Below are 18,912 nucleotides of genomic sequence, written 5' to 3'. Positions count from 1 at the left end.
AGACCCGTTACTGTATTTTGTTACTAAAATCACACAGCGTAATTTCAACCCATTCGTGTCACGACTGGGCAGTTCACTTCTCCTCTCCAAAATGGTGAGCTGATTTTTTTTTTTGGTCTGGTCCTCGGTCCGCGTGTCTTTTGATTCTGTTTTTATTTCACGTCTGACGCGCGTTGATGCCGTGCAGTTTTCTGACGTTATATTTCCCATCTTTCACCGGGAGGGGGGGTAACGAGCGAGAGGGCTGTTCTTACTGTTTGACGCACCGGTGTGTCGACCAGGTGAAGCCTCTTTTTTTAATGAGTCACGGAGTGGAGACGGTGCTGTTGACTGTCGTCCTTTATTACGGTCTTTAGATGTTCACGTGAAGAGCCTGGTGGCCATTCTGCACCTGTTGGTCGCTGTATCCCATTACTTCAGGGCACCGATTCGACTTCCAGATCACGTCTCTGTTCAGGTGGTGGTTGTCCAGGTAAATGACGACAAGAAAAGAAATCTCTCCGGAATTTCTCCCCTTCCCCGCGAAAGGTCGCTTCACAACTTTACTCGTGCGCAAGGTGGCTGCCTTGGCTCAGTGGTAACACTCTGGCCTCCGAGTCACGGGTTCAACAAAAGCCGAGGCACAATTCAACAAAAGAGGAGGCGAGTTCTCCCAGTGCCCTGGCCGACATTTATCCCATTGGGCCTTTTAACGTCTACCCGAGAGATTTGGCGTCTCGTCCGAAAGACGGCAATGCAGCACTCCCCTCTGCACCGCACTTGTGCTCAAGTCTCGGGAGTGGGACTCGAACTCACGACCTTCTGACTCGGAGGCGAGGACGCTACCCGCTGAGCCGCAGCCGACCCTCTCGGAGTCGATGCTCTTTGCCTGGAATTTTTTCGTGTGCTGTGGAGGAGGTTTTAAAAATATTGAGGAAATAAGTTTTAAGAAGAAAGAACTAAAAGTTGGGAGCCAAACCGGCAGATTAAGCTGGAGTGATAGGGCAGACAAGAGACGGGTGGAAGTCCCAGAGCAACGGGTAATGGTCTGAAAATTTGCAGGGCCCTAAATCTGTCTACTGGGTGGAAATAAATCTCGCTGGGGACCAGAGAGAATTTGAATAAATGGGAGGAATAAACAAAGGGACAAACGCAAGAGTTTGATCGGCAAATCCAGATTAAATAGTGAACTGGATCGCCAGGACGATCTATACTCGCAGCGGGATTTCTTTAAATGGTGTGCTGCCGTTCTGACCAGTCATGAATGATTTGAGCAAGATATCATTTAAAGGGCTGTCTTCCTCATGGACCGTTTCTTTTTAGGGAGGTGGAAGAGGGAGAAAGTCCCCTTTGTTATTTCCGTTAATTACAATCTATATTAACGATTTGGAGGAGGGGACCGAGTGTAACATATCAAAGTTTGCAGATGAGGGAAAGTAGAGAGTGAGGAGGACATAAAAAAAACCTACAAGGGGATACAGACAGGCTGGGTGAGTGGGCGGAGATTGGGCAGATGCAATACAATATTGGAAAATGTGAGGTTATGCACTTTGGCAGGAAAAATCAGAGAGCAAGTTATTATCTTAATGGCGAGAAACTGGAAAGTACTGCAGTACAAAGGGATCTGGGGGTCCGAGTGCAAGAAAATCAAAAAGTTAGTATGCAGGTGCAGCGGGTGATCAAGAAGGCCAACGGAATGTTGGTTTTTATTGCTAGGGGGATAGAATATAAAAACAGGGAGGTATTGCTGCAGTTATATAAGGTATTGGTGAGACCGCACCTGGAATACTGCATACAGTTTTGGTCTCCATACTTAAGAAAAGACACACTTGCTCTCGAGGCAGTACAAAGAAGGTTCACTCGGTTAATCCTGGGGATGAGGGGGTGGACATATGAGGAGAGGTTGAGTAGATTGGGACTCTACTCATTGGAGTTCAGAAGAATGAGAGGCGATCTTATTGAAACATATAAGATTGTGAAGGGGCTTGATCGGGTGGATGCGGTAAGGATGTTCCCAAGGATGGGTGAAACAAGAACTAGGGGGCATAATCTTAGAATAAGGGGCTGCTCTTTGAAAACTGAGATGAGGAGAAACTTCTTCACTCAGAGGGTAGTAGGTCTGTGGAATTTGCTGCCCCAGGAAGCTGTGGAAGCTACATCATTAAATAAATTTAAAACAGAAATAGACAGTTTCCTAGAAGTAAAGGGAATTAGGGGTTACGGGGAGCGGGCAGGAAATTGGACATGAATTTAGATTTGAGGTTCGGATCAGATCAGCCATGATCTTATTGAATGGCGGAGCAGGCTCGAGGGGCCGATTGGCCTCCTCCTGCTCCTATTTCTTATGTTAACACCACGCGCACAAAAGTTATGGAACACAAAGAGGTTAGGAACAAAGTCGGAAAAACAATTAGGAAAGCAAAGAGGAGCCACGAAATTAAATTATCAAGGAATGTAAAAAGAATCAGGATAGGGATAGGGTCAGTTAGGGACACACAAGATAAACTCTCAGGTAATATCAGCGAAATGGCAGAAATATTGAACAGTTACTTAGTCTCCCTGGTAAATAATGAGGCAAACATGGTGGGCATGACATTAGAAGAAGAGATCAAAAAACATTTAAAATAAAAAAGGGGGAGATAGTTGATAAACTGATCAAATTTAGAGAGGATAAAACCCCTGGTCCAGGTGGATTGGGATTGCATCCGTGCAAATCAAAAGAAGTTAGGGAAGAGGTAGCAGAGGCACTTATTTATATTATATATATATATATATTTAAAATTCATTAGAAAAGGGAATAGTGCCAGAGGACTGGCGGACAGTTAATGTGATTCCTATATTTAGAAAGGGAGATTGAACCAGTCCAGGGAACATAAGAACATAAGAACATAAGAAATTGGAGCAGGAGTAGGCCAATCGGCCCCTCGAGCCTGCTCCGCCATTCAATAAGATCATGGCTGATCTGATCCCAACCACAAATCTAAAGAACACAAGAAGTCGGAGCAGGACCCGGCCACACAGCCCCTGGGCCCTCTCCGCCACCCACAGGGCATTGACCGATCCGAACTCAGCTTCATGTCCAATTTCCTGCCCGCTCCCCATAACCCCTAATTCCCTTTACTTCTATAGACCAATTAGCTTAACGTCGGTGGTAGGAAAGATAATGGAATCTTTACTCAAAGATGGAATGGAAAAACATCCAGAAACCAAAAATACAATAATGAACAGTCAGCACGGATTTCAAAAGGGAAGGTCATGCCTGACCAACCTGATTGAATTTTTTGAAAAAGTAGCAGAAAGAGTAGACAAGGGTAATGTAGTAGATGTAATATATTTGGATTTTCAAAAGGCCTTCGATAAGGTACCGCATTGTAGACTCATGACTAAGGTCAGAGCGTGTGGAGTCAGGGGACAGGGAACAGAATGGATAACAAGCTGGCTACAAAACAGAAAACAGAGAGTAGGGGTTAAGGTTAGTTACTCAGACTGAGAAAAGGTGGGAAGTGGTGTTCCCCAGGGATCGGTGCTGGGACCACTGTTGTTCACCATTTGGAATCAGAAGTACAATTTCAAAATTTTTGGACGACACCAAATTGGGGAGTGTGGTAAATACTGAGGAGGACTGTGACAAAATGCAAGAAGAGATTAATAAACTTGCAGAATGGGCGTGTAATTGGCAAATGAATTTCAATATAGATAAGTGTGAGGTGGTGCATTTTGGTAGGAAGAATAAGGAGGCCACATACTGCTTGGATAATCAGAGTCTAAATGGGGTGGAGGAGCAGAGGGATCTGGGGGTACAGATACACAAATCACTGAAAGTAGCGACGCAGGTTAATAAGGCCATAAAAAAGGCAAATCAAGCACTGGGGTTCATTTCTAGAGAGAGAGAATAGAAAAGCAGAGAAGTTATGTTGAACTTGTATAGAACCTTGGTTAGACCACACTTGGAGCATTGTGCACAGATCTGGTCTCCATATTATAAAAAGGATATAGAAGCAATGGAGAAGGTGCAAAAAAGATTCACAAGGATGATACCAGAACCGAAAGGATAAACATAGCAAGAAAAGCTGAACAGGCCGGGACTCTCTTTTTTTTCTGTAGGAGGAGTGACCTGATTGAGGTCTTCAAGATAATGAAAGGTTTGATAGGATAGACATAGAGAAGATGTTTCCACTTGTGGGAGAGACCCGAACTAGAGGTCCTCATATATAAGATAGCGACTGATAAATCCAATAGGGAATTCAGGAGAAATCTTTTTACACAGAGAGTGGTGAGAATGTGGAACTCGCTCCCACAAGGAGTAGTTGAGGTGAATAGTGTAGATGGATTTAAGGGGAAGCCGGATAAACACATGAGGGAGAAAGGAATAGAAGGATATGGTGATAGGGTGAGATGAAGTAGGGAGGGAGGAGGCTCGTGTGGAGCATAAACACCAGCATGGACCAGTTGGGCCGAATGGCCTGTTGTCGTTTCGATGTGACTCGATGCACTTTTTAACGCAATGCAAACTCCTTGCCTTATGCTCGGCAGACAAATGGAAAACAGATTGTCTTTTTTTTTACGAAAACAGTGTCATCAATTTTAATATTGAAACCGTCATAATGTACGACCGACCTGGGAATTTTCTGGAAGAGAGAAAAATGAAATGGATATTAGACTCATAAGGGCTGATTTTAAGTTTGAGCACAAAAATTCAAAGGCGAAAGCTAAAATGGAAATAACTTATAGACGCACTGTTTATTTTTAATCCCAAAAACATATAAATAACAACAGTTTGTACAGTGCCTTTCATGTAGTAAAACTTCCCAGGGCGCTTTACAGGAGCGTGCAGAGAAAAAATTTTACACCGAGGCAAAGCGGGAGATATTAGGACAGGTGACCAAAAGCTTGGTCAAAGAGGTAGGTTTTAAGGAGCGTCTTAACGGAGGAGAGAGAGGGAGAGGCGGAGAGGTTTAGGGAGGGAATTCCAGAGCTTCGGGCCTGAGCAGCTGAAGGCACGGCCGCCAATGGTGGAGCGAAGGAAGTGGGAGGTGCCCATGGGGCCGGAATCGGAGGGGGCGCAGAGATCCCGGAGGGTTGTGGGGGTCCTGGAGGAGGTTGCAGCGATAGGGAGGGGGCGAGGGCCATGGAGGGATTTGAACACGAAGATGAGAATTTTAAAATCGAACCAGGAGCCAAAGTAGGTCAGCAAGCAAAGTGGGGGGTGGTGGGTGAACAGAACTTGGTGTGCATTAGGATACGGGGCAGCAGAGTTTTGGATGAGCTCGAGTTTAGGGAGGGTGGAAGATGGGCCAGCATTGGAATAGTCGAGGAGGTGACAAAAATATGGATGAGGGTTAACTCGGTACTTTACAGCATGACCGAGATTTTGGTTAACTTCCATGACTCTCTATATGGAACCAAATAAATAGAGCTGATTGCTTCAAGGATTCATTCTTTTTTGATTTTGTTTCTTTCCCACAGAAAAGAGAGGGAATTCTGCAGTCTCGGCATATCCAAGAGGAAATCACTGGCAACACAGAGTATGTAAACACAGTTTGTTCTTCAGCCTCTCTGTAACTGAATCCAGATGTAGGGGTTTTGAGACTCGATGGTTAATCCGTGTTTTGTCAACTGAGGTTCTGCGGCAGCCAAGGGAAATAGAGCTGCCGGTAAACGAATTCTCACAGTATGTCAAAAAAACATCTCCGAGAGGGAAAACCGCTGAGAGACTCACGAATGTAAAGCTTTCAAAACGTCCAATAATTCCAAGAAAGGTTGTCCCTGGGGCCTCTTGGCTGAGAGTTATTTCTAGGTTGCTTCCTCTCTTTAAGTTCCCCATCACCCCGTCCGATCGTAAAAAGCATTGTTTATTTCCCTCGCAAAAAAGTTGGTGGATTTTAGTCATGTTTCGTCAAAATGGGGTGGTCGCTCTCGATTTTTTTTTTGCTTTGACCAAGTGCAGGCAACTGGGACTAGCTTAGTGGTATAAACTGGGCGACATGGACATGTTGGGCCGAAGGGCCTGTTTCCATGTTGTAAACTTCCTATGATTCTATGACCAGTTTCACCCAACATAAACCCAACCTGGGGAAAGGAGGAGGCGGTGAGCCGCCTTCTTGAACCGCTGGAGTCCGTGGGGTGAAGGCTCTCCCACTGTGCTGTTGGGAAGGGAGTTCCAGGATTTTGTCCCAGTGAAGAAACAGCCGATATACGTCCAAGTCAGAAATCCAGTAAACAACGAGAAGGATAGTAACAGACTTCAGGCGGACACAGACAGCCTGGAGAAATGGGCAGACACACGGCAGACGAAATTTAACGCAGAGAACTGCAAAGTGATGCATTTTGATGGGAAGAATGAGGAGAGGCAATATAAACTAAATGGTACAGTTTTAAAGGGGGTGCAGGGACGGAGAGAGCTGGGGGTGTGTGTACACAAACCTTTTGAAGGTGGCAGGACAAGTTGAGAAGGCTGTTAAAAAAGCATATGGGATCCTGGGCTTTATTAATAGAGACGTAGAGTACAAAAGCAAGGAAGTTTTGCTAAACCTTTATAAAACACTGGTTAGGCCTTAGCTGGAGTATTGTGTCCAATCCTGGGCACCGCAGTTTAGGAAAGATGTCAAGGCCTTAGAGAGGGTGCAGAGGAGATTTACCAGAATGGTGCCAGGGATGAGGGACTCCAGTTATGTGGAGAGACCGGAGAAGCTGGGATTGTTCTCCTCAGAGCAGAGAAGGTTAAGAGGAGATTTGATAGAGGGGTTCAAAATCATGAGGGATTTTGACGGTGTAAATAAGGAGGAACTGTTTCCAGTGGCAGAACGGTCGGTGACCAGAGGACACAGATTTAAGGTAAATTGGCAAAAGAACCAGAGGGGAGATGAGGGGGAAAGAAATTACACGAGTTGTGATGATCTGGAACGCGCTGCCTGAAAGGGCGGTGGAAGCAGATTCAATAGTAACTTTCAAAAGGGGAATTGGATAAATACTTGAAGAGGAGATATTTGCAGGGTTACTCTGGGATTGCGGGACTAATTGGACAGCTCTTTCAAAGAGCCGGCACAGGCACGATGGGCCGAACGGCCACCTCCTGTGCTTCATTCTATGGTGTGCGACTTGGAGGAGAACCTGGAGGTGATGGTGTCTGTGTAATACCGTATTTGAACTGCACCAAAACGTCACTTAAAAAGTACGTGAGATAAATATTCTGTGCCTTATTGCTAATACCTGTCTTATGTTTTAATCACAGGGCTTTGTCAGGCAGGCATGGTAAGTGTTCAGTGAATTACTGGAAGGTCTCAGCATGCCAAATTCAGTCTCTCTTTTTTTGGGTGCGTTCCTTCGCTCTTCATCCCGATTTGTCTCTCTTCGAGTCGCTGTGCTACGGTGATGGGGCCGTCACAGAATTCCTGCCCCACCTCCTAAAGGAAAAAAAAAAATCGGAGGTCAGAAAATCCTGGCTCGCAAACTTAACGCTACACACGAGCAATGCCAGGGAAGGCGTGCTTGTCCTCTCGATAAAGATGAAAGCAATCCGATATCGGACTTTAAGACGGTTGAGGGGTGATGTGATCGAGGTGTTTGGGTGAAATGATTCGATGGTGCAGACAGGGAGAAACTCTTTCCTCTGGTGGGGGAAATCCAGAACAAGGGGACGCAACCTTAAAATTAGAGCTGGGCCGTTTCGGAGTGAAGTCAGGAAGCTCTTTTTCGCACAAAGGGCAGTGGAAACCTGGAATTCTGTCCCCCAAAAAGTTGTGGATTCCAGTACAGTTGGAGCTTTCAAGACTGAGATCGATAGATTTTTGTTGGGTTAAGGGGAAAGAAAGAACTTGCATTTATGCAGCATCTTTCATGACCTCAGGATGTCCCAAAAGTAATTTTTGAAGTGTTGTCACTGTTGTAATGCAGGAAACCCGGCAGCCAATTTGCACACAGCAAGATCCCACAGACAGCAATGTTTGTTTTTATTCGTTCATGGGGTGTGGGCGTCGCTGGCGAGGCCGGCATTTATTGCCCATCCCTAATTGCCCCTTGAGAAGGTGGTGGTGAGCCACCTTCTTGAACCGCTGCAGTCCGTGTGGTGAAGGTTCTCCCACAGTGCTGTTAGGAAGGGAGTTCCAGGATTTTGACCCAGCGACGATGAAGGAACGGCCGATATATTTCCAAGTCGGGATGGTGTGTGACTTGGAGGGGAACGTGCAGGTGGTGTTGTTCCCATGTGCCTGCTGCTCTTGTCCTTCTAGGTGGTAGAGGTCGCGGGTTTGGGAGGTGCTGTCGAAGAAGCCTTGGCGAGTTGCTGCAGTGCATCCTGTGGATGGTACACACTGCAGCCACTGTGCGCCGGTGGTGAAGGGAGTGAATGTTTAGGGTGGTGGATGGGGTGCCAATCAAGCGGGCTGCTTTGTCCTGGATGGTGTCGAGTTTCTTGAGTGTTGTTGGAGCTGCACTCATCCAGGCAAGTGGAGAGTATTCCATCACACTCCTGACTTGTGCCTTGTAGATGGTGGAAAGGCTTTGGGGAGTCAGGAGGTGATCATCTGATTTAGTGACGTTGGTTGAGGGGATAGAATATTGACCAGGACTCCCCTGCTCTTCAAAATGGTGTTGTGGGCTCATTTACGTTCATCTGAGAGGGTAGACAGGGCCTCGGTTTAACGTCTCATCCAAAACACGGCACCTCCGACAGTGCAGCACCCACTCAGTAGTGCTTCTGACTCAGAGGCGAGAGAGCTACCCGCTGAGCCACTGGAACAAGGGATATGGAGCAAAGACGGGCAAATGGAGTTGAGGTGCAGATCAGCCATGCTCTAACTGAATGGCAGAGCAGGCTCGAGGGGCTGAATGGCCTCCTCCTGTTCCTGTGTATTTCTGCTGAACTTACTGATGTAACTATCGTGAATGAATAGAAGATTGTGGCAAATGGAATTCAATGTAGACAAATGTGAGGTCATCCATTTTGGATCAAAAAAGGATAGAACAGGGTACTTTCTAAATGGTAAAAAGTTAAAAACAGTGGATGTCCAAAGGGACTTAGGGGTTCAGGTACATCGATCATTGAAGTGTCATGAACAGGTGCAGAAATTAATCAATAAGGCTAATGGAATGCTGGCCTTTATATCTAGAGGACTGGAGTACAAGGGGGCAGAAGTTATGCTGCAGCTATACAAAACCCTGGTTAGACCGCACCTGGAGTACTGTGAGCAGTTCTGGGCACCGCACCTTCGGAAGGACATATTGGCCTTGGAGGGAGTGCAGCGTAGGTTTACGAGAATGATACCCGGACTTCAAGGGTTAAGTTACGAGGAGAGATTACACAAATTGGGGTTGTATTCTCTGGAGTTTCGAAGGTTAAGGGGTGATCTGATCGAAGTTTATAAGATATTAAGGGGAACAGATAGGGTGGATAGAGAGAAACTATTTCTGCTGGTTGGGGATTCTAGGAGCAGGGGGCACAGTCTAAAAATTAGAGCCAGACCTTTCAGGAGCGAGATTAGAAAACATTTCTACACACAAAGGGTGGTAGAAGTTTGGAACTCTCTTCCGCAAACGGCAATTGATACGAGCTCAATTGCTAGATTTAAATGTGAGATAGATAGCTTTTTGGCAACCAAAGGATATTAAGGGATATGGGCCAAAGGCAGGTATATGGAGTTAGATCACAGATCAGCCATGATCTTATCAAATGGCGGAGCAGGCACGAGGGGCTGAATGGCCTACTCCTGCTCCCATGACAAACGGCAGCAATTAAATTGGGGCGACGATGCTGCGGGTATTTTATTGTTTATTAGTTTCTAGCTCGGGGCTGCTGCACGAACCAGATATTGCAATGCTGGTTCATTGATGAGCTGTGTTGGTGCGGTTTCGGAATGGATGTACGTTATTTGAGGGAGGTTTTGTTCATCGTGTGACTTTATAATCCTGTGTGCACTCTCCGTGTGTAACTCTGTTCGGTCTCTTTCAGAACGGGATGCGTTTGACACTCTGTTCGATCACGCTCCAGACAAACTCAATGTTGTCAAAAAGGTTTGAAATAATTTTGCTCACTGTTGTGTGAACTGACGGGAGTTTAGAACCCTGCTCATAATCGCCCAAAGGACTGACGCAGAGTCATGCCCAACCAAAATGCACCATTAAATGATGCGGTGAATCTGTGCAATGGATGCAGGTCTTTTACTTTCACAGAACTGGACAGCACAGAAGGAGGCCATTCGGCCCATCGTGCCTGTGCCGGCTCTTTGAAAGAGCCGTCCAATTAGTCCCACTCCCCCCCCCTGCTCTTTCCCCGTAGCCATGCAATTTTTTCCCCTTCGAGTATTTACCCAATTCCCTTTTGAAAGTTCCTATTGAATCTGCTTCCACCGCCCTTTCAGGCAGCGCATTCCAGATCATCACAACTCGCTGCGTAAAGAAAATTCTCCTCATCTCCCCCCTGGTTCTTTTGCCAATTATCTTTTAATCGTTATTTCGCCCTCATCTGCTCCAACCCTCCTCATTCTTGCTGGGTGACGGTCCACCTCAGAACCAGGGCCCCTCTGGTGTATCAGATAAGTGGTCTTTCTCTTTTTTTTTATTCGTTCGTGGGATGTGGGCGTCGCTGGCGAGGCCGGCATTTATTGCCCATCCCTAATTGCCCCTTGAGAAGGTGGTGGTGAGCCGCCTTGAACCGCTGCAGTCCGTGTGGTGAAGGTTCTCCCACAGTGCTGTTCGGAAGGGAGTTCCAGGATTTTGACCCAGCGACGATGAAGGAACGGCCGATATATTTCCAAGTCGGGATGGTGTGTGACTTGGAGGGGAACGTGCAGGTGGTGTTGTTCCCATGTGCCTGCTGCCCTTGTCCTTCTAGGTGGTAGAGATCGCGGGTTTGGGAGGTGCTGTCGAAGAAGCCTTGGCGAGTTGCTGCAGTGCATCCTGTGGATGGTACACACTGCAGCCACAGTGCGCCGGTGGTGAAGGGAGTGAATGTTTAGGGTGGTGGATGGGGTGCCAATCAAGCGGGCTGCTTTGTCCTGGATGGTGTCGAGCTTCTTGAGTGTTGTTGGAGCTGCACTCATCCAGGCAAGTGGAGAGTATTCCATCACACTCCTGACTTGTGCCTTGTAGATGGTGGAAAGGCTTTGGGGAGTCAGGAGGTGAGTCACTCGCCGCAGAATACCCAGCCTCTCACCTGCTCTTGTAGCCACAGTATTTATGTGGCTGGTCCAGTTAAATTTCTGGTCAATGGTGACCCCCAGGATGTTGATGGTGGGGGATTCGGTGATGGTAATGCCGTTGAATGTCAAGGGGAGGTGGTTAGACTCTCTCTTGTTGGAGATGGTCATTGCCTGGCACTTGTCTGGCGCGAATGTTACTTGCCACTTATGAGCCCAAGCCTGGATGTTGTCCAGGTCTTGCTGCATGCGGGCTCGGACTGCTTCATTATCTGAGGGGTTGCGAATGTTGTGTGGGTCTCGCCCGAGCTGTGGACTGGCAGGGTCGGGGGTGGGGGACAAATGTGGCAATCAGACCCTTGAAACTCGGGGAACTCAGTCCTATTTACGTTTGCATTTCTCACTCGCTGGTTTGTCCCGTTTGATTTTTGATTTTGGCGGTGGGGGCTAAACAGTGAATTTCGACAGGCTATTTAATCAAAACCGAGCTTGATCATACACCCACCTGATACGGGCAGACGCCCCCGGGGCCCGGGCAGACGCCCCCGGGGCCCGGGCAGACAGACACACACACACACTTTCGAGCAAGGATTATTAATTAGTGGATCCTCCTCCTCCCTAGCCTGAGACACTGTGCCCTCACCGAGACTAAGGATGTTGATTGAGTCGGTGATCCCCGGTTCAGGGTATACTAGGGGTACGGTAACCTAGTTGTTATGTCACTGGACTAGTAATCCAGAGAAGATGAGATGAAATCATACCGTGGGCTGTATCTGACAATAAAAACCTGGTCTTCGTAAAAATGACCGTGAAGCTTACGAATTGTCATAAAAACCCAACTGGTTCACTGACGTCCTTTGGGGAAGGAAACCGGCCGTCCTCGCCCGGTCTGGGCCTCCATGTGACTCCCGTCCCAACGCAACGTGATCGACTCTTGACTGTCTTCTGAAGTGGCCCAGCGAGACGCTGCGTCCTGTGTCAACTGGGGTTCCAGAAGAAGGCCCACCACCATCATCTCGGGGCAACTGTGGGGGTGGGGGGAACGGGCGATAAACGCCGGCCCTGCCAGCCACGCCCGCGTCCCGAAAATGAATTTTTAAAAGTTGCTGAGCTCTGCCACGGTGTCTGGGAGGCACTGGCTGGACGCCAGTCCCCAGTCCCCAGTCCCTCCCCGGTCCCGAGTGGCGTCAGCGGCCGGGGGCTCGTGTTCCTCGCCCCCGCCAAATCGTGCTTTTCTTGCAGACGCCTTAGTGTGGCGACGGGATTGCAACGCGTCGGGTGGAGCAGCCTGGTTTTTTGTTTCAGTGGACTGACCCTCGTTTTCTATCCGCAGACCCTGATCACGTTTGTGAATAAACACCTGAACAAATTAAATCTGGAAGTCACAGAACTGGAGACTCAGGTGAGTCGATGGTCGAACTCCGCGAAGCACAGCCTTGGGGTGGAGTGGGAGGAAAGGAGAGAGGTCGGACGGCGGAACGGGCTCGAGGGGCTGAACGGCCAACTCCCGTTCCTGCGTTGCCGGAAGCGATATCTTCTGGCAAAGTCCAGCACATCCTGAATGGGACATAAAGAGCGCAGTGTGGCGGCGCTGTTTGCTACCTCAGGATCTGCCGGTGTGGAAGTTCAATCCAGGGTGCGTTGTTTGGGAAGTCAGGCCTCAGTGTAAAGTTCCCCCGAGCCATGGTGATGCTGGCACTAAAGTCACAGCCGGCCAAGCGCCCTCTTTGAGCTCCAGCCAACGGGCTCAACAAAGGTGGACAGTTAGTTTTTTTACAACTATCTTTATTTTTCTCTGGTGCCAGCGCACAAATCAGCAGATTTATTAACAACTTGCCATGGTGGGATTTGAACTCATGATCTCTGGGTCGCTACCATAACCACGACGCTTATCGTGCTGGCAGCTGTAGCATTGATAACACTTCCATGCAGATGGCCTCTTTCAATGTAATCGGGCCTTGCACAGTGACCTTTTCGAAATCCCCGTTTTACATAGAACTACGAAGAATTTACAGCACAGAAGCAGGCCATTCGGCCCAACGGGTCCATGCTGGTGTTTATGCTCCACACGAGCCTCCTCCCTCCCCACTTCATCTCACCCTATCGACATATCCTTCTATTCCTTTCTCCCTCATGTGTTTATCCAGCTTCCTTTTAAATACATCTCTGCTATTCGCCTCAACTACTCCTTGTGGGAGCGAGTTCCACATTCTCACCACTCTCTGGGTAAAGAAGTTTCTCCTGAATTCCCGATTGGATTTATCAGTGACTATCTTATATTTATGGCTCCTGGTTTCGGTCTTCCCCACAAGTGGATGCATCTTCTCTACATAGGAACAGGAGGAGGCCATTCAGCCCCTCGTGCCTGCTCCGCCATTTGATAAGATCATGGCTGATCTGTGATCTAACTCCATATACCTGCCTTTGGCCCATGTCCCTTAATACCTTTGATTGCCAAAAAGCTATCTATCTCAGACTTAAATTTAGCAATTGAGCTAGTATCAATTGCCGTTTGCGGAAGAGAGTTCCAAACTTCTACCACCCTTTGTGTGTAGAAATGTTTTCTAATCTCGCTCCTGAAAGGTCTGGCTCTAATTTTTAGACTGTGCCCCCTACTCCTAGAATCCCCAACCAGCGGAAATAGTTTCTCTCTATCCACCCTATCCGTTCCCCTTAATATCTTATAAACTTCAATCAGATCACCCCTTGACCTTCGAAACTCCAGAGAATACAACCCCAATTTGTGTAATCTCTCCTCGTAACTTAACCCTTGAAGTCCGGGTATCATTCTAGTAAACCTACGCTGCACTCCCTCCAAGGCCAATATGTCCTTCCGAAGGTGCGGTGCCCAGAACTGCTCACAGTACTCCAGGTGCGGTCTAACCAGGGTTTTGTATCGCTGCAGCATAACTTCTGCCCCCTTGTACTCCAGTCCTCTAGATATAAAGGCCAGCATTCCAGTAGCCTTCTTGATTATTTTCTGCACCTGTTCATGACACTTCAATGATCGATGTCCCTGAACCCCTAAGTCCCTTTGGACATCCACTGTTTTTAACTTTTTACCATTTAGAAAGTACCCTGTTCTATCCTTTTTTGATCCAAAGTGGATGACCTCACATTTATCTACATTGAATTCCATTTGCCACAGTTTTGCCCATTCACCTAATCTATCAATATCCCTTTGTAATTTTATGTTTTCATCTACACTGCTTACAATGGCACCAATCTTTGTGTCATCGGCAAACTTAGATATGAGACTTTCTATGCCTTCATCTAAGTCGTTAATAAATATCCACCCTATCGAACCCCTTCATAATCTTAGAGTCTATCAGGTCACCCCTCAGTCTTCTCTTTTCTAGAGAAAAGAGCCCCGGCCTGTTCAAGCTTTGCTGATGGCTGTACCCTCTCAATCCTGGTGGTATCCTCGTAAAAACAAAATTCACTTTCTCCTGTGCCTCCACATTCTTTCTGCGATACGGAGACCAGAATTGTGCCCAGTACTGCAAGTGTGATCTCACCAAGGCTCTCTAAGGTTTTGGGATTCTTCTTTGTTCTCGGGATGTAGACAAATGTGAGGTCATCCACTTTGGATCAAAAAATGATAGAACAGGGTACTTTCTAAATGGTAAAAAGTTAAAAACAGTGGATGTCCAAAGGGACTTCGGGGTTCAGGTACATCGATCATTGAAGTGTCATGAACAGGTGCAGAAAATAATCAATAAGGCTAATGGAATGCTGGCCTTTATATCGAGAGGACTGGAGTACAAGGGGGCAGAAGTTATGCTGCAGCTATACAAAACCCTGGTTAGACCGCACCTGGAGTACTGTGAACAGTTCTGGGCACCGCACCTTCGGAAGGACATAATGGCCTTGGAGGGAGTGCAGCGTAGGTTTACTAGAATGATACCGGGACTTCAAGGGTTAAGTTACGAGGAGAGATTACACAAATTGGAGTTGTATTCTCTGGAGTTGCGAAGGTTAAGGGGTGATCTGATCGAAGTTTATAAGATATTAAGGGGAACGGATAGGGTGGATAGAGAGAAACTATTTCCACTGGTTGGGGATTCTAGGAGTAGGGGGCACAGTCTAAAAATTAGAGCCAGACCTTTCAGGAGCGAGATTAGAAAACATTTCTACACACAAAGGGTGGTAGAAGTTTGGAACTCTCTTCCGCAAACGGCAATTGATACTAGCTCAATTGCTAAATTTAAATCTGAGATAGATAGCTTTTTGGCAACCAAAGGTATTAAGGGATATGGGCCAAAGGCAGGTATATGGAGTTAGATCACAGATCAGCCATGATCTTATCAAATGGCGGAGCGGGCACGAGGGGCTGAATGGCCTGCTCCTGTTGCTATGCGGGCGTCGCTGGCACGGTTGGTGTTTATCGCCCGTTCCTAGTTGCCCCTTGAGATGGTGTTGGTGGTGAGCCTTTTCCTTGAAGTGCTGCGGTCCACGTGGTGAGGGTGCTCCCACCTTGGGATTGTGCGCCCGCTGTTCGATGTTCCCCTTGACCTGTCCGAGCGGTTAACGTCTGCACCAAACTCTTTCTTACAGTTTGCCGATGGCGTCTACCTGGTGCTGCTCATGGGACTGGTGGAGGATTATTTCATACCTCTGCACAACTTCTTCCTCACCCCAGACAGCTTTGAACACAAGGTAAATATCTGTTGGCTGTCTCGCCATAAAGTCGCATGGTATCTGGAAGAGACGCAACTTTTTGATTGAACGTGAAGCGCCAAGAGGATGTGGAGCGAGAGAAGGCCCATCAACCACTTCCTGTTCATCCTCCAGCTCCTTTTTAAATCCCCCGATCCAAATCGGGAGCAATCCTGGTCTCAGCAGCACCTGTTACGGGCATATTCTCCCATCCAGGCACTGAGAATAGAATTTAATATCTAATAATCATTTCCTGTCCGCCTTCATTTATAGCTAGCAGAAATAAATTTAAAGCAGAAATAGAGAGTTTCCTAGAAGTAAAGGGAATTAGGGGTTACGGGGAGCGGGCAGGAAATTGGACATGAATTTAGATTTGAGGTCAGGATCAGATCAGCCATGATCTTATTGAATGGCGGAGCAGGCTCGAGGGGCCTGCTCCTATTTCTTATGCAGAACATTCCGAATTGAAAACAATTCTGAGCAATTAATTCCTGATGGATACGGTGATACTATCAAAAAGTCATGCATTAAGGGACTTCGGGGTAGTGTCACACTTCCTGTGTCACACTTACTTTCCTGTCACACCCGTACGTCACACTTTTCCGTCACTGTTAGACTTACCTCCCGATCGAGTCCTCCAAGGTGGGGTCGTTGCATGTTCGCACCCGAGGTCGCAGAGCTCCATCCGTGGTGCCTCCTGTCCTGGAGGAGCTAAAACCAGGCCTTCTGTCCAACTGCCTGCTGGCAACGCTAAGATACGAGGCCCCCCCACCGCCCGACTCCAACTCCCGTAGTGTCAAATCAGCGATTGTAGCCAAATGCTCTGACTCCATAGGAGATGCACATGAAACATGTAATCTGTCACACTCCAAAAGTGTCACGGGTGCAAAAAAAACAACCAATGGCCAAGAAAGCCAGTCTCGATGGCTTCTTTTGACCTGGAGCCCGCTGCCTCCCTGAAGGACCTTGGGAGTTCACCAGCCGCGACGTGGGGCCGTGTCGTTACTTGTCCGCCGGACGCAAAAGCCTCGGCCCAGTACGCCCGTGTCCCCGCGGGGATTCCCGCCCGCAACGCGCAGCGGGCCGGGCTCCCTCGGAGGGAGCGGTGCTGAGGCGGGGGAAGGGGCCTGGTCCACGCTTGCCTTTCCTCAGCCGACGCCGACCGGTCTCACCGAAACGGCGGCCGTCGGCACGAAACCGCCAGCGGCCGACGTGAACGCCGGAGAGGGCCGGCGCCCCAACGAGTGCCTGCCGATCGGACGATTAAAACCCACACTGGGGCGCGTTGTGAAGAAAAAAATCGTTCCGCTTTCAAGAACGAGTCATCCCCGAACACGCAGATCGTCCGTTTGCATCCGACGCGCCCTAAAACAGACTAAAACAGGTAGGTCGAATCGGGCCAGGACCTACTCCGTTAATGGTAGGGCGTTGGGGAGAGTTAGAGAACAAAGAGATCCAGGAGTACAGGTTCATAGCTCCTTGAAAGTGGAGTCACAGGTGGATAGGGTGGTGAAGAAGGCATTCGGCATGCTTGGTTTCATTGGTCAGAACATTGAATACAGGAGTTGGGATGTCTTGTTGAAGTTGTACAAGACATTAGTAAGGCCACACTTGGAATACTGTGTACAGTTCTGGTCACCCTATTATAGAAAGGATATTATTAAACTAGAAAGAGTGCAGAAAAGATTTACTAGGATGCTACCGGGACTTGATGGTTTGACTTATAGGGAGAGGTTGGATAGACTGGGACTTTTTTCCCTGGAGAGTAGGAGGTTAAGGGGTGATCTTATAGAAGTCTATAAAATAATGAGGGGCATAGATAAGGTAGATAGTCAAAATATTTTCCCAAAGGTAGGGGAGTCTATAACGAGGGGGCATAGATTTAAGGTGAGAGGGGAGAGATACAAAAGGGTCCAGAGGGGCAATTTTTTCACTCAAAGGGTGGTGAGTGTCTGGAACGAGCTGCCAGAGGCAGTAGTAGAGGCGGGTACAATTTTGTCTTTTAAAAAGCATTTGGACAGTTACATGGGTAAGATGGGTACAGAGGGATATGGGCCAAGTGCAGGCAATTGGGACTAGCTTAGTGGTATAAACTGGGCGACATGGACATGTTGGGCCGAAGGGCCTGTTTCCATGTTGTAAACTTCTCTGATTCTATGAAGAGCCGAGATTAGCTGTGTTGACTGGATCGAGAATGAAAACCTACTGTGCACCAAAGCTTATTTATTTCTTTCAGTTACAATTTCCTAACTCTTTTCAACAGGTCCATAACGTGTCCTTGGCATTTGAACTGATGCAAGACGGAGGATTGGAGAAACCAAAACCTCGATCAGAAGGTAGGTAACTCATCCATTAATCGACGTGCGACGGAGCTGCGCTCTTGTTGGACCTTATTCACAACTACGATGTTCTGACCACCCAAACCGCCAAAGCAGTCCAACTGGTCACTGGCTGTTTGAGGGACCTTGCTTGGGGACGCAGAATGAAGCGGCTGAAAGGAGCTAAATTACGAGGGCAGGTTGCATGGGCTGTCAAGCAGGTATGGTGTCCTGTTGCATTCAAAGAACGGACAGCACAGAAACCGGCCATTCAGCCCAACAGGTCCATGTGAGCCTTCTCCCACCCTGCTTCGTTCAGCCCTGTGAGCATAACCTTCCCTCGTGCTTATCTCGTTTCCCCTTAAATCCATCTATGCTGTTCAACTCAACCACTCCATGTGGTGGCGAGATCCACATTCTCACCACTCTCTGGGTGAAGTAGTTTCTCCTGAATTCCCTATCAGTGATTATCTTATATTTATGGCCCCTAATTCTGGTCTCCCCCACAAGTGGAAACATCTTCTCCACATCGAGTTTGAATTCAGTTTAAAAAAAGAAAATCTGGACATAAACATCTGGCAAGAAAATCAAAAAGTTAGTATGCAGGTGCAGCAGGTGATCAAGAAGGCCAACGGAATGTTGGCTTTTATTGCTAGGGGGATAGAATATAAAAACAGGGAGGTATTGCTGCAGTTATATAAGGTATTGGTGAGACCGCACCTGGAATACTGCATACAGTTTTGGTCTCCATACTTAAGAAAGGACATACTTGCTCTCGAGGCAGTACAAAGAAGGTTCACTCGGTTAATCCCAGGGATGAGGGG

At 47.7% G+C, this 18,912-nt stretch overlaps 1 protein-coding gene across 1 annotated transcript in view; it reads left to right on the top strand.

The window, feature by feature from the left end:
* Nucleotides 1-18,912, top strand: part of parvaa (parvin, alpha a) — a 126,399-nt gene that overhangs the window by 96,735 nt on the left and 10,752 nt on the right. Inside the window, exons 6-12 of the mRNA XM_067994248.1 lie at nt 357-472; nt 5,446-5,504; nt 7,211-7,230; nt 9,926-9,987; nt 12,445-12,513; nt 15,669-15,770; nt 18,034-18,106. Of these exons, the coding sequence (XP_067850349.1) occupies nt 357-472; nt 5,446-5,504; nt 7,211-7,230; nt 9,926-9,987; nt 12,445-12,513; nt 15,669-15,770; nt 18,034-18,106 (501 nt within the window). The remainder of the gene's footprint in view (nt 1-356; nt 473-5,445; nt 5,505-7,210; nt 7,231-9,925; nt 9,988-12,444; nt 12,514-15,668; nt 15,771-18,033; nt 18,107-18,912) is intronic.

The sequence above is a fragment of the Heptranchias perlo genome, chromosome 12, assembly GCF_035084215.1.
Source record: "Heptranchias perlo isolate sHepPer1 chromosome 12, sHepPer1.hap1, whole genome shotgun sequence".
Taxonomy (NCBI): domain Eukaryota; kingdom Metazoa; phylum Chordata; class Chondrichthyes; order Hexanchiformes; family Hexanchidae; genus Heptranchias; species Heptranchias perlo.
This window is presented reverse-complemented; position numbering and strand designations above follow the sequence as displayed.